Source organism: Palaemon carinicauda, chromosome 12 (assembly GCF_036898095.1).
Source record: "Palaemon carinicauda isolate YSFRI2023 chromosome 12, ASM3689809v2, whole genome shotgun sequence".
NCBI classification, from domain to species: Eukaryota; Metazoa; Arthropoda; class Malacostraca; order Decapoda; family Palaemonidae; genus Palaemon; species Palaemon carinicauda.
In genome coordinates, this window is record NC_090736.1 from 20,883,723 (window position 1) to 20,901,222 (window position 17,500).

The window sequence follows — 17,500 nt, forward strand, 5'->3', positions numbered from 1 at the left end:
TATATATATATATATATATATATATATATATATATATATATATATATATATATATATATATATATATATATATATTATTATTATTATTACTATCCAAGCTACAACCCTAATTGGAAAAGCAAGATGCTATAAGCCCAGGGGCTCCAATAGGGAAAAATAGCCCAGTGAGGAAAGGAAATAAGGAAATAAATAACTGAAGAGAACAAATTAACAGTAAATCATTCTAAAAAAAGTAACAACGTCATAACAGATATGTCATATATAAACTATTAACAACGTCAAAAACAAATATGTCATATATAAACTATAAAAAGACTCATGTCCGCCTGGTCAACAAAAAAGCATTTGCTCCAACTTTGAACTTTTGAAGTTCTACTGATTCATATATATATATATATATATATATATATATATATATATATATATATATATATATACATATATATACACACATATATATATATATATATATATATATATATATATATATATATATATATATATATATATACATATACATATATATATATATATATATATATATATATATATATATATATATATATATATATATATATTCTGAAAAAACTAATGGAGTTCGAAAAGAAGGGGTAAGAATGATAATGACGCCAAGAGCTGAAAAGGTATTAACGGAGTGCAGAGCTGTTTACTTGCAAAGTTTAAATCAAAGAAGTGCAATACGAGCATTATAGTGTGCAATGTGCCAACCAATGATTCCCTTGAAGAAAGGAAAATTAATACTTTGAAGAACTGCAAAGGGTAATAAATGAGATCCCAGCGAGATATATGAAAATTGTGATTGGTGACCTCAATGCTAAAGTTGGAAGGAATAATCAAGGGATAGAGAATGTGATGGGTGTCGAGGGTCTTGGCGAAGTTGCAAATGGAATAGAGAGAGAAGAAGGACTCTGAGAAATGTAAGAAGGTATAGAGGTGCAGATATTGTTAATGACCAACCGCCTCCCCTTGCCACACTGAAATTAAAACTGAAAACACCTAATAAAAATATAGATAAAATACCAAGGTTTGATACAACTAAGCTTTTTGAAGATGAGTACTGAGAAATATTTGCAATTAAATGCATGAATCGATTTGCTATCTTAAGAGACTTTAAGAGAAGAGCAGACAATTAATGAAGAATGAACTGATATTAAGAACATATATCAGTCAGTTGGTAGTGAAGTTTTGGGCATGCTGTTACAATGATACTTGGGATACTATAAAAAGAAGACAAAGTCAGAAATTGATTGTTGAAAGTTTTCGTGGAAGTAATGAAAAATATAAGGTAGAGCATGCTAAGTATTCCAGTGTTGTTTGTGAAGTCAAAAGAAAAGCTAGAAATGACTGGAGAGAATATTCAGACAGGAAAGCAGATGAAGCTGATAAAGCTATGAATTCAGGGAGTAGCTATGGTGTAAGGATAGCTCCTAAAATTATTAATGAAGTCTCTACAAGATCAAAGAAGAAGAGGCATATACCTATCAAAAAGAGATAAGGATTTGTTATAACAATCAAAGATGAAGAAAGGCAATGTTGGATGGAACAATTTAGTGTGGTCATGAATATGAGATATGAACGGAATAATTTGATTGGCATACCTGAAGCTCAGGAAGACCTTAATATGCCCATGAATGAATTCAGTGTGTTTGAAGTCGAAGCTATCATTGAAAAACTCAAGAGATGGAAAACCTCTGAATACAATGGAATTACTGCCGAGATGATATTGGCCGAAAATGAAATGACTCTCAGAATGCTTACAAGATCATTTTGTAGAAAGTGGCATGAAAAGGCAAAGCCTAATGAATGGGAGCTAGGAGTGTTGGTGAAAATGGCAAAAGAGATCGGACTGGTTGCAATAATTACAGAGGCATCACACACTTACGTCAGTTTTCATGAGAATATATAGTATGCTTATTCCAAAGAGACAAGAGAGAGAGAGATTGATGAAAAGCTGAGATGAACAAGCATAATCTAAAAAAAGGTAGAAGATGTACTGACCAAATTTTCCTTTTGAGACATGTTGTACAAGATTGTGTAGAACATAGAAATCCACATTTGATGGTATTTGTGGACTATGAAAAAAAAACCTTTGATAGTGTGCACCGGCCAAATTTTGTAGGAAGTCCTGCGTTATTATGGATATCGTCTTTAATAAGAAAATTTAATTAGGTCTGTTTATGAGCATGGCAAGTGCAAAGTTAATGTTTGTGAAGTACTACCAAATGAATTTTCTCGTGTACTCTGTAATGCAGAGATCAGTTGAGGGTGTTGGAGAAGGATTGGACTGGATTGGTAATAGGAAATTAGCAGACTTAGAATATACTGATAATCTTGTCCTAATTAGCAAAACACCAGAGGATTTACAATGCTTTCTTACCAGAAGGTATGAAATATCACAGGAGGGTGACCCAAGATAAATAGAAAAAAGACAAGAGGTGAAGAGAACGGAATATGCAATAGAAGATGAAATATCATTGGAAGGACAAAGGATTAATGAGGTAGAATCTTTTAAACATTTAGGAGCACCGATCTCTAATACAGGGTCTTTAGAATTGGAATTTAATGAAAGATTGAAAAAGGCTAATCAGACAATGGCTAAGTTAAGTAAAATTTGGAAATAAAATTGCCCAAAATTACATAAAAAATCAAGCTATATATCAGTTAAGGGAGATCGGTGTTACTGTATGGACATGATTGTTTTATGACAATGAAACAATATCCAACAGATTATGTAGATTAGAGAATAACGCCCTCAAAAGAATATTGGTAGTGAAATGGCAGGACAGGATTAAAAATGAAACCATAAGAAAAACTACTAGAGTGTCGTATGTGGATGAGATCAGGGTGAGGGGTATATGGAGACGGTTTGGTCTTGCTCTTCGTACTCCCCAAGAGATATGAGTTCCCCAAATTTTCAACTGGGCTCCAGAAGGCACTAGAGGAGTTAGAGGATCCAGGCCTACATGGCTGAGGACCACAAAGCGTGAAATAAGAGATGATGAAGGGAGAAATATTGATTTGAAAGCTCAAGATAGAGGCGACTGGCGAAATCTAACTAATGCCCTTTGCGTCAATAGGTGTGGGGGGAGATGATGATGAATATGTATATATATATATATATATATATATATATATATATATATATATATATATATATATATACAGTATATACTGTATACGTATATAAATGTGTGTATATGTGTATGTATGTGATGAAGATATATATATATAATTATATATATATATATATATATATATATATATATATATATATATATATATATATATATATATATATATATATATATATATATATATATATATATATATATATATATATATATATATATATATATATATATATATATACATATATATCTATATATATATATGGATAAATATCAACACAACATAGTGTTCAAATAGAAATAAATTTCTACCTCATACCTGGGATCGAACGCTAGCCCCTTCTAATGAAAGGCCAGGTCGAAACCAACCATTCCACGAGAGGCCATAAAAGATATCGGAACCTGACGCTAACCAGCTGTCCGAGGATTTACCTGGCGAGACATCAGTCTCTTACCAGCGAGTTTTACCCGATATCCCGGCCCACCACGTGACACAATTGGTAGTGATTCATTCAAATTACCCCTAATGAGTCAATATGGATAAATATCAACACAACATAGTGTTAAAATAGAAATAAATTTCTACCTCATACTTGGGATCGAACGCTAGCCCCTTCTAATGAAAGGCCAGGTCGAAACCAACCATGCCACGAGAGGCCATAAAAGATATCGGAACCTGATGTCTCGCCAGGCAAATCCTCGGACAGCTGGGTAGCGTCAGGTTCCGATATCTTTTATGGCTTCTCGTGGCCGGGTTGGTTTCGACCTTGCCTTTCATTAGAAGGGGCTAGCGTTCGATCCCAAGTATGAGGTAGAAATTTAAATATATATATATATATATATATATATATATATATATATATATATATATATATATATATATATATATATATATATATACGTACAGTATATACCCACACACAAACTGAATTGTTAGAGTAAAAAAAATAAACGTTGTTGGTCGTTATGTTCTCACCCAACGCTTGGTAGCATAATCCAATTAAGGTTTCGATGGGAGAAAAATACGGAGCTGGAAAACATCAGTTCTGTAAACGTTAGTGATGTTGGGTTGGGTCATCCAGTTACATTTTCTCTTAATTTTCTTCCGTTTTTTTTTTTTTTTTTTTTTTTCTAAGGACATTTTGTTCCCAATTAACAGTAGTATTAGGAGTGCTTTTCAAGGGAAAATATTTTGTTTATATTCTATATTGTAAATATTCTAAATTGTATTTCGATATTGTAAATATTGTAAACATTCTATTTCATGTCAGTATTGTTAACTCCCCCATCGAAGTTGGGAGAAGGTTATGCTTTCGCCACTGATTCTCTGTTTGTCCATTTGTTTGTTTATGCAGAACTTAATGGCCACAATTTTACTCATTGAAAAGTGAAACTTTCAGGGATTAATTATGTTGAAAACATGGAAATTTTTCATTTGTAAAGTCTTTGGTCAAATGTCAAGGTCAAGGTCGAGCAAAAAGTCGAACATGGTGTCAAACAGACTTGAAATACAGCTACGGTCTAAAGTGATTCAGGGAAAGGCAAGCTGGTTTCAAGGAATAAGCTGCAATGGTGGAGTTCTGCACACTCAACCTGCTTTTTTAGTCTTAATCTTTTATTATCGAAATCATACTTCTTTTTTTTTTCTACTCAGTATGCACGAATAACTTTGGGGGGAATTTTTTTTTTTACTAATTTAATCGTTTTATTTATAAGAATAATATACTAATCTAAAGGATACTTTCTGAGTAACGTCTTAATTTTCGTAAAACCATTTAAGAATTTCTAATAAAATCTATCACGGATTTCTTGAGCTCTTCATTTTCTTAAGATTTATCATAAATGTAATATTCTTCAATTTTCACATTTCTGTAATAAAATATTTGTCACTAATCCTCAACTTTTAAATATACTAAATAACAGCAAGATATGTTACTTCTAATAATGATTTTTTTTTTTTTTTTAAAATAGGCCAACAATATAAAATCAAATAACATCCAGTTATAACTTAGATCTTAAGTTGTTCGCAGTAACAGGAGAAGTATATCTGAAGTGTGAAAATGTTCTTTATAGTTTTAGAGCTTCATCATGCCTAAGTCAGAATAATGGAATCATTCCAGTATTCTAGAAGTTTTATTCCACCTGTGACCAAGTTGTGGAATGATGTTCCTAATCAGGGTGTCGATTCGGTGGAACTTCAAATGTTCATTTGCATCGAGTGTTTTTATGTTGAACAAGCTGACAAAAACCTCTTTTTATAGTTTATATATAAAAGATATATTTTAATGTTGTTACTGTTCCTAAAGTGTTTTATTTTAACTTTTTATTTCTTCTCTTGTAGTTTATTTATTTCCTTATTTTCTTTCGTCACTGGGCTATTTTTCCCTGTTGGAGCCCTAGGGGTTATAGCATGCAACTTTTCCAACTACGGTTGTAGCTTAGCTAGTAATAATAATAATAATAATAATAATAATAATAATAATAATAATAATAATAATAATAATAATAATAATAATTGCATCATTCGTCTTAAAATCAATAGTCTCCTGAGTCTTCTAAGCCCTTTTGCGCTCGGTGAATTGGTCTAGAGTCAGTTTGAGATTGCATTATGCATATCCAATCTGAATTTACTTATTTTTTCATGAATAAGAAATTATTATACTTGATTGGACCCAATGTAAAAGGTTTTCAGCTGTCAACATTTACTTGTCTTTCTTTTGCATAACTTTTAAACCCTCAAGTTATATAATATCATAAATTTTGAGAATTTTTATTTAGCATTGTATGAAAGTTGTCGGGGAAAATAACATTAAATGCGGAAATTAATTCTTATTGTCATCATTTATATCTAATAAAACGCATTTTTCTTCAGACCATCCGATATAACTTTAGCAGTGTCAAGTACAACCCACTGTATGATTTGTGTGTGTATGTGTATTTATGTGTCATGTCAGAAATTGCAACTGCAATTCTTTTTCACATTGTAAGAAAACACACACACCTCACAGTACCAAGATTATAACGACATAATTAATGTTATACATTAATTACAGATTCATTAATAGATTTACGAATGCTTGAGATGGAAACTAGCCTCGGAAGTCCGAAAACAGAATAAGCTATAAGATTCAAAACTTAGCAATATCTGAAGAACACTCATATAATTTTATTTTTAATTGCTTTTGATTAAAACTCAGACATACTGTATGAAATCAATGCTGATCTATGGATCCTAAGTGTGAAGACTAAATGATGTACACAAGTATTATTTGTTTCTAATGATTACTTGAAACTCGATTGATTGATTTGATATTTTCTGGCATCATAACATCGAAGGTCATTGACGCCGAACTTGTAACTCGAATAAGATTGTATATATGTTTCCGTAATTCATATACCTTCTTAAATATCTCAGTATAATTCTTTACATTAATGACACTTCGATTTACATACAGTACTGCTTGATTGATTAGGCTAATTACAGATATTAATCGACAAACGTTAAAATTCAGATAATGAAATCTAGCCTTAACCGTAATCTCATTCAACTATCAACTGTATAAATATATATATATATATATATATATATATATATATATATATATATATATATATATATATATACATATATATATATATACACACATATATATATATATATATATATATATATATATATACATATATATATATATATATATATATATATATATATATATATATATATATATATATATATAAATATATATATATATATATATGTGTGTGTGTGTGTGTGTGTGTGTGTGTATATATATATATATATATATATATATATATATATATATATATATATATATATATATATATATATATATATATATATATATATATATGTATATATACATATGTGTGTGTGTAAAATTCGCAGAAAAACTTAATGCTCAGATGAAAAACAAGACAGAAAATGAAACTACTGTATAAAGTGAATTCTGGACCTCACCACTCTTGAGGAAAAAATGAAACTAGTCAGGATTCACTATAATTTTAATTTCCGTTTAGTTTTTGCACACACACATACACATAAACACACACATTACACACACACATATATATATATATATATATATATATATATATATATATATATATATATATATATATATATATATATATACTGTCTATATGCGTGTGTGCGTGTGTTGGCATGCATGCTATATCTGTAAGCCATTTTCTTTAATTACCTTCGCCAACTTCGTTTCGAAGGTTATGTTTTGATAAGCTTATATATATTCATTTGTTTGTATGTCTGTCTGTGTGTTTGTGATTCGCATAGCTCAAAACATATCAGACTGAATCTCATGAAATTTGGTGGGACGAGTAGTCATGATGCAAGGACAATTTGATTAGATTTGGTCAAAGCCGATGTCACGAAAAGGTAAAAAGGTCTTTTTGCCATATCATGGCCAATTTTCATCTCATTTGCATGAAACTACTGTCAAAATATGCATAATTCAATTGCCTATCTTTAGATATACGTGATATATCGATGTCAATTGAGTCAATGAGCTTGCAGAAAGTGCGAGTTTTGTCATTACGAGGCCATTGTTATCCGACTTGGCGGTGGCGAATGTATGCGCTCTACTGAGTGTCCATTCTTGTTGTAAGCGTTCTAGAAAGGAACAAAGGAATAGTTGCTCCAAATTTCTTTCCTAAACTTATCGATATGAGATTTAATCCCCAGTACGGAATAGCTTTAACTTTATACGATATCCGAAGACGAAATATCAACTCATCAGTGATGCATCGATTAATCACTCAAAGCAAACGATAGGAATGACGTAATCTCTCTCTCTCTCTCTCTCTCTCTCTCTCTCTCTCTCTCTCTCTCAAACAAGTAGTGTCTCAGCTCAAGTAACGACCTAAGTGGTTTAGGATCTGGAGATATTGTCTTGATAAGCTCCTTAGAAGGACCAGACCAATGATGAGGAGAGGTATGCAACATGAAGGCAACATTTGAAAAAGAACAATCAAGAGAATGAAGAGGAAAGCTTTGAGTAGACTTATAATTCCTTCGTGGCAAAGGCGCTGTTCAAGTAGGTGGGGAGAGTTGGCTGAATCAGACAATTATTGTTCAGGTTTTTTTTTTTTAATTGGATTTTGGTAAAAACTTATTCAATCTGGCATTACATGACTTTTCCGGTTCCCTAAAGTCACGTCCCCCGTATTTAATTTCATTCTAAGTCCAATGGACAAGTTAGAAAAGTATTCATAGTACCAGGATATAAATTTTTTATGACAAAGTACACTGCAGATCGGGAACATCTTGTCAGGAACAGTCATCATCATCATCATCACCTTCTACGCTGATGGACGCAAAGGGGCCTCCGTTAGATTTCGCCAGTCGTCTCTATCTTGAGCTTTTAATTCAATACTTCTCCACTTATCATCTCCTATTTCACGCTTCATAGTCTTCAGTCATGTAGGCATAGGTCTTATAACTCTTCTAGTGCCTTGTGGAGCCCAGTTAAATGTCTGATGAACTAATTCTCATAGGAATACTGAAAAATACTCTGGTGAACTAATCTCTCATAGTAATACTAAGAAAAAAAAACTCAGGTAAATTAATCTCTCTTAGTAATACTAAAAAAAAAAACCAGGTAAATTAAACTCTCTTAATAATACTAAAAAACACTCAGGTGAACTAACCTCTCTTAGTAATACTAAAAATTACTCAGGTGAACTAATCTCTCTTAGTAATACTAAAAAATGCTCTTAAATCGTGGATAGATAACCCACATTATATCTAAATAAAAAAAAAAATAATAATAACCATCTGCATTTTTCATCGACAAATCATCACCGAGCATAAGCAACACGCAGATGAACCAATTCACCGACAGCCATAAAAGCAGTTTTTCCCTCATTGCGCACGCCGTGGCACGCGAACCAGACACAGCAAACACACTTGAGCACGGATAAAAAGATCCATTGAAATCCCTTTCGCGCAAAGGAGACACAGAAACGTGCCGTAGGGAAGGGGAGAGGGAGAAATAGGCCAGAGTTCCGTGACTCTCTCCACGCGAGTTTCAAGAGGAACAGACGACCATTGTCTCAAATTACAATATTTTCAAGATATTTCTCATCGAATCCCAGGATTATTGTTGTTAGCGGTTTATGATATGTCCAGTTTTGCACGCGCAAAGGTCAATGTATGCTCGACAGGCGAGGTAAAAATGAATATATTTCACATATCTATTATTATTATTATTATTATTATTATTATTATTATTGTTATTGTTATTGTTATTAAACATACACTCCCATGGAACTATCCGAATGACATCACCCTACGTCCCTATGGCATCACCCTATATCTCTATGTTGTTCGAAGTATGAAAACAAAACAAGAGAAAAAGAGGTTTAACGAAATACATTTGATTAATAGCAAGCCAGCACCTGTACCGAGAATTTGTTGCTCTTTTTAACTCAATAATCCTGGTAATCTTCTACACCATATTAAAAAAACTATTATTTGATCACCAATTGCTTAACTAACATGGATTTATCTTCCCATGTGAAAACTGGATTGCTTTTCTAATCTTTTAACAATATTGCAATTCCAAACATTGGGTTTCTGTTTCGATTGAAAATTTATTATTATTATTATTATTATTATTATTATTATTATTATTATTATTATTATTATTATTATTATTTTTATAAATATAATAATGATAATTATTATTATTATTATTATTATTATTATTATTATTATTATTACTATTATTATCAATATTGCTATTATTATTATTATCATTATCACTATTATAAAACACACTCTTGTGCCTGTATTTAAAGTATTTATTCATCCCAAATGCACATCTATTTTATATTTCATTTTTCAGAACGTGATAGTTTCAAGGAAGATATCATCATTCCAGGAATATTAATATTTCAATTATTGTTAGCATCCCCTGATAAATGCATTCGCTGCGAGAGAGAGAGAGAGAGAGAGAGAGAGAGAGAGAGAGAGAGAGAGAGAGAGAGAGAGAGAGAGAGAGAGAGAGAGAGAGAGAGAAGGCCATCTGTTTAATGCAACTATCTGAAAGAGAAACTGTCACAAGACTGGGGGAATATTAAACGTGCTTAAGAAGTAAATGGTGGAGCAGAAATTCTGCTTAATATTACAAAATTACATTCGCTCACCAGAAAGCTGCTATTTCCAGCCAGGGAGAGTCGTCTGATTATTTCCAATGAAAAGTCTTTCTTATTTATAATGATTATTATTGATTTTATGAATACGTAAATGAATACGCTGAGCAAATAGCAATAAAATTAGATATTCCAGTTGTTTAAAGGTTTAAAGGCCGCTCATGAATGGCTGGGGCAAGAGACAGTGATACTGCCCTATCAAGCAGGATAATGCCCTAGAAAAATGACCATGCAGTATATACATATAATCAACGTCCAAGCCCCCTCCCCACCCAAGCTAGGACCAAGGAGGGCCAGGCAATGGCTGCTGATGACCAAGCAGAAAGACCTATAGGCTCCCCCAAACCACCAATCTTTGGTTCACAAGGATGGTGAGGCTGCAGCGACCAAAGGAATTATCGAGCTTGGACGGGATTCTATCCCCAGTCTGGCATTTACCAATCAGGGACGTTACCGCATCGGACACCCCAAAATAATTTCTTTTATTTGTGCCTTGATTAATGTTGATGGGTTGCAAAGGACTTAGATTATTGATATGTTACACCAAATGTAGAAATAAAGAGACAAATATAAACTAAAAGATTATACAAGGTTAGGTATTTGTTTAGATAAGGTGCTGTGTTATAGATATATATTTGTGCTGTCAAAATAGCATTTTACTTTTAACGCGTTGGTAAACTGAAAAAATATATGGCAAGTATTCGAATATATAATAACGTATAGATATGTTTCGAAAAGTTAATTAATTCATGCAAACACACACATGTACATATTCAGAATTCTATAATCCTTTATCACACTGGGATCCTATCTTCAAGGGGAAAAGGAGTATAAGGTAAAAACTCTACATTAAATATATGTATATGCATGTATGTATATATACAGTATATATATATATATATATATATATATATATATATATATATATATATATATATATATATATATATATATATATACATATATATATATATATATATATATATATATATATATATATATATATATATATATATATAAATATATATACATAATAATAATAATAATAATAATAATAATAATACTAATAATAATAATAATAATAATAATAATAATAATAATAATAATAATTAAACGAACGAAGAGTCTGGACAACATCTCTTATATTTATTGATGCTGACGTTTCAGGCTAAAAATTACATGTCAAATACTTTTTTTAGAAAAACTCAGTAAAAATTTAGTTCAATATAAAATACAAAACAATATATAATTAAAGTTATATTCACAGGAAAAAGTAAAAACACGAAATAAAATGAAGTTAACTAAAAGAAAAATATATTAAAAGTGAAATACACAGAAAAATAATAAAATTGTCTTAAGAGACACATCTCTTAAGCCGTTAAATTTAGAATTTTCCTCCCGAGTGCTATCCTTCAGATAGTCACTCAGTTTCTGATCTGGTCAAGAAAGGTTGGTTTCCTAGTACAATTTAGTTTGTTTTTTCTCTTTTTTTCTTTGTGTGTATTTCAGTTTTAAGATACTTTTCTTTTCGTTAACTTCGTTTATATATATATATATATATATATATATATATATATATATATATATATATATATATATATATATATACGTATATATATATATATATATATATATATATATATATATATATATATATATATATTTACGTATATATATATATATATATATATATATATATATATATATATATACATATATATATTTACGTATATATATATATAGATGTGTGTATATAAATGTCATAGAATATAGAATATATTGAGAACATATTCAAAGTTTACCCCATCAGGAAGCATATCATGACTTGAGAGACTTCCACCTTCAAAACATACAAAAATTACTCTGGAACATCCGCTGTCAAAACATACATATCCCTGCAGACTGAGAGACAAAAAGAAAAAAAAATAGCAGTATTGACTCTGCGACAGCCTCCATTGAGGAAAAAAAAGAAAAAAAAAAAACAAGAACATGCATAAATGGACTTTTTTCTCAACGTAGGATTTATATAAGATTATGCCTTGCGGTTTTTCCGATTTTCAAACTAGATATGAATACATTTGTTTTCAAGGAAAAAGTATGAATTGGTATAATAATAATAATAATAATAATAATAATAGTAATAATGATAATGATAATAATAATAATAATAATAATAATAATCCCCAAAGGAAATGAAAACTTACCCATGAAGTATTACGAGAACGATAAGAAAAAAGAAGACGGAAATTGTTCTGGGTTTTCCAATATTTGTTTGATTAATGACAAATATGTAATAGCGGCCACCACAACTAACCCTCCCCCACCCCCTCCCCTTCCATTATATGAATGATGAGGACGGGACTGGCAATATCCTTGATTGATAGGGTAATAAACATCAAGCCTGTGACATACGCAGGTTGTATTATGAATAGAAAACAGAATCCTGGACCTGTAAACAGGCCGAGTTTTGAGCAGGCCTGCACTCCAGTGACTACTAGCGTGTAGAAAGTGACGGGTGGTGACGATAAATGAGATGGATAAAGTAAAATATGAAGGGGAAATATTAAGGAAACATCTAAAAAATGGAGTGGATGAGAAGACTATATTAGAGAAGGGTTAGGAAGATTTTATATATATATATATATATATATATATATATATATATATATATATATATATATATATATATGTTCACATTACACATTCAAATATCTGCTTCCTGTGGTATTTGAGAGTTCGAGTAATAAGAAATGAAATTTTCCGTGATCATCTTATGTGGCTTAGAATAGCTTACTTGATCTATTTTCAGTTTAGAAGCTATGTGAATATCTTGCAATTAAATTTCAATTGTAAGCCTAACAAGAAAATAGTGTTTGCACACATTATATATATATATATATATATATATATATATATATATATATATATATATATATATACATATATATATATATATATATATATATATATATATATATATATATATATATATGTATATATATATATATATATATATATATATATATATATATATATATATGTGTGTGTGTGTGTGTGTATAAATGTATATACAAATATTTAAACTCGTGATAATTTCAATAAATTGTATTTCATTTCAAATTATTCAATTTTGAGAACCAAATAAAATGGAACCTAAATCTTTGATCTGGAAAGCAATTTTTTTCACCAGATAACAAAGACCTATAATTTCACATTGACATTCCGGCTGACATTATATCATTCCTGATTTATACTGACTTAAATAAGTTAGAAGTTATTTTACATAACAGTTGAAATATTTCATTATTTAGCTTATGTGAAGGACTGTCCTAGGAAGTACTATTAATGGAGAAAATTTATTAAGAATTGGATAGTTGGAGGCTAATACCATAGTGGAAAAAATCTTGGTAGAAAATAATATTCCTGAGATTTGATTACTTATTTCTGTTGGAACTTTAAATGGAATTAGAGTTGATTTTGGAATATTGTTTTCTGGATAGTGATACAGGTCATAGTTCATTTTGCTTCACTTAGGATTAAAGGTTATTTTTTCAAATACAACTACATGTTTTGGATGGTCTGATTTTGTGAACAATTGGTCACTAATTTAGAAGAAAGTAGAAACTCCATATTTGTAATTTCGTACAAAGTCGAGTTATGATTTGTTAAAAATAAAGCTAACATAATTTTACTTATGAATAGTTCTGTGCAAAGGCTACTGCCTATGCACATATCAATATATATTATTATCTAGTGTTATTCGAGTTATTTGTTATTCAGAAGCAAATTGAAATGGCTTGCATATGATTTTAGGTATCATTACCTATACTGTTAAAAAAAGCCGTAATTTTAATCGGAAATTCTCCGTAAAAATATACTGCTCTCAGTCGTATTTCAGTAAAATATAGGTGACCGCAATTTTACCATACTTTGTTATTATATTTTACGGGTTGGTGACCATAACATAACTCCTTTACGCCAATATATCTGTTTTTAAAACGGTAAAAGACAAGGAATAGATGTTGCCAGACATTTACCGTTTTTTCAATGCAAATTTTTATCAGTGTACTCATATTTCAACTGTTATGTTCACTCATCATTCACCTAAAAATTGTCATTTACTTTGTGAAAATACCACACAAAAAAATAATGATCTCTCTTGCCTTTATTTTCCCAGGGCCACAAAGCTCGGTTCAAGGAGTGGAAGGTATGATCACGCGCTTACCCTGCATGGTGGCACGAAGTCACCTTGGCGATACCCCTAACCTGGTTCTCTGGTATAAAGATGGAGCCAGGCTACCTTTTTATACGTAAGTGTAAATTTCTTCGTTCTGTGTACATCAACGTTATTGGTGAGTTGCATTGATTGAAATGGCACTAAACTGCATGCTTAATGTAAACATGAGGTGCCATCGTGGTTTATTTTATGTAAGTATGTATGTACTTGCAAAAATCCAAGACTGCAGACACGTGATGAGCATAAGGTATGAATAAAGCCACCTAGGCAAATGAAAAACTTAACTGGAGTTAGTGCTTTTGTTTAACTAACAATTTTCTTCAGTTGCTTAAGCTTTATGTATGTATGTATGTATGTATGTATGTATGTATGTATGTATGTTCCACTATCAGTATAAGTTCTATCGTGTTCTTGCACATGCCCGTTAATATAGCCAGTAACTCATGTCCTGGTTCTTCTATGAACTCGGACATAATTTTCATCCCCAAACTATGAATATCAACAAGTACATGGAATAGACATAATCCTCCTATCCCAGTATTTTCATACAGTCTTTCTTCTTCCTTCCAGAAAGTATACACCTTAGCACCACAATCCCAATAGAGAGCCTTCCCATGTGTGCTTACAAAAAACCCACAACCTTGTTGATACCCCGCGTAGGGGACACTTATCTCTACGTCACGCACAATTCTAAAAAAATAAAGGTGGTGAAACGATAAACCCTCTGCCCCAAATATATCAAGTTTCAATGCTGAAGGAATTTCACTAACAAAATCAGAAATCCTATTCAGCCTCAGAGCTGTGTTTCCAGGAGACACATAAGAACTCGACACCACATGAAATCCCATGCATGCACCTGGTGGTTTACCATGCTAGCCTTGTTCACGAAAGTACTATCTATGTGAGAGATGTATCAATTATCCTGAACAACAAAGGTCTCTCAACCAAATGGATGGAAATACATGAAGTAGAAATGACACACCATTATGCCAGTACATATGACCCCTCCAACATCATTTAGATGGCCCAGAATGGTTTCGATACAAGAAATACGACAATAATTGCTATTGTCATAACACCATAGGGGGATATAACCAAAACAATGATGACGGTGAGGCCTTTGAGGAATGGGCTCTGAACAACAATTTAGCAATCATACACAATGCAAAAGATGAACCATCCTTTATGAATGGTAGATGGAGAAGAGGATGTAACCCTGATCTGGAGTTTGTGTCCTCTCGCCTCCACACTAACTTTGACAAAACTGTTAGCAACCCTACCCCCAAATCACAGCATAGACCAATTACTTTCGACATTAAACCATTTATCAGGCCTCATGACTCAAAATCAGCCCCCCCCCCCCCCCCCCATCTAATTTTCGAAAGGCAGAATGGGAAGACTTTATACCTGAGATCGATTCCAGGATCTCCATTCTCCCCCACTGAAGCAAGAGCAAACAATTATGGAAATTTCCAAAAGCTTGTACGAGAGCTTTCCAGTAAATATATCCCAAGAAAGACTTTCATCCCTTGTGTAACAGATATGAGTAAAGACCTATATGAGGGGTATGTACAAACATTTATTATAGACCCACTCTCTTAAAATACTTTCATCCTAGGTGAGACCCTAACTGCTTCTATTGCAAACGGAAGGCTGGAACAATGGCAAGAACTGGTATACAATAAAGCCATGACCCATAATAGCCAGAAGGCATGGGCTACTATAAAAAATGAACAAAGAAAAAAAAAAACACTCGACAAGAGGGACGGACCTCTGTGATATTGGATGAAGTGGCAAACCAACTAATTTACTCAATGGAAAACTACCCAATAGAGAACGAGGATACCTCAATTGCATCAAGCGGGAAAGTGATAAACAATTCAATCTGTTCACCATGGAAGTATTACAAAAGCCATGAAATGCCTAAAACCTGGCAAAACAGCTGGACTTGACGGAATCACAACATCAATAATACAACACTTCGGTGCCAGAACCAGATCATGGATACGTGCTCTCTTTAACAACTGTAAAACAAATTAAATTCAAATATGTCGAAAATATGGAGAAGAGAAAGAGCTATAGCCCTGCTAAAACTGGAAAAGATCTAGAGAGCAGAAAAAGCTACCGTACCATTTCCCTCATACGCATTCTCTACAAAATAAATGAACTAATGATAATGGCCCACATATGCCCTACAGTGGAACGATAACTATCACCAGACCAAGCTGGATTCCAACCAGATGATCATGCTGTAGTTATATACTGAAGCTCAATCAATACATCAAGGATGGTTTTGGGACCACACGAATTACTGGCGTAGGTTTTGTGGATCTGACTGCTGCATATGATATAGAATGCCCCTCTTAAAGCTGGCCAAAGTTTTTTCATATCAAAAAGGTTGTGAAGATCATACAACCATCGCTCACAAGTGATGTTTCTCTGTTTAAAGGGATAGCAAGAAGAGCAGATATCCCACGCAGAAAAAAAAAATGGTCTCCCACAAGGCTCTGTTCTGACTCAATTACATTTTAACATCTATACAGATGACCAGCCAGAGTTTGATAACATCCGAAGATTTATTTATGCAGACGACTGAAACTATCAAAACTAGACTGTCAGCAACTCTTGAACATCTCACAGAGTACTGCAAATGTAACTCACTTAATGCCAATTCTGGGAAGATGAATGTGTGTATTCCACCAAAATAACCACCAGGCAAAAAGAAAATTAAACATCTGGAATAATTAGAGATTTGGGCATGTTGACTTTCCTGTAAACCCTGTTTTGGAAAACATATATGAAAACTCAAGGTAAAAGTTGCCACAAGAAACAATCTAATAAGGAAACCTGATAACTCTAACTGGGGAATAGATCCAAAAACACTGAAAACTACAGCCCCCTGCACTATGCTACTTTGTTG

At 31.9% G+C, this 17,500-nt stretch overlaps 1 protein-coding gene across 1 annotated transcript in view; it reads left to right on the plus strand.

The window, feature by feature from the left end:
* LOC137650430 (uncharacterized) overlaps window positions 1-17,500 on the plus strand; it is an 86,192-nt gene that overhangs the window by 42,665 nt on the left and 26,027 nt on the right. Inside the window, exon 2 of the mRNA XM_068383663.1 lies at window positions 14,521-14,653. Coding sequence (XP_068239764.1) covers window positions 14,521-14,653 — 133 coding nt within the window. The remainder of the gene's footprint in view (window positions 1-14,520; window positions 14,654-17,500) is intronic.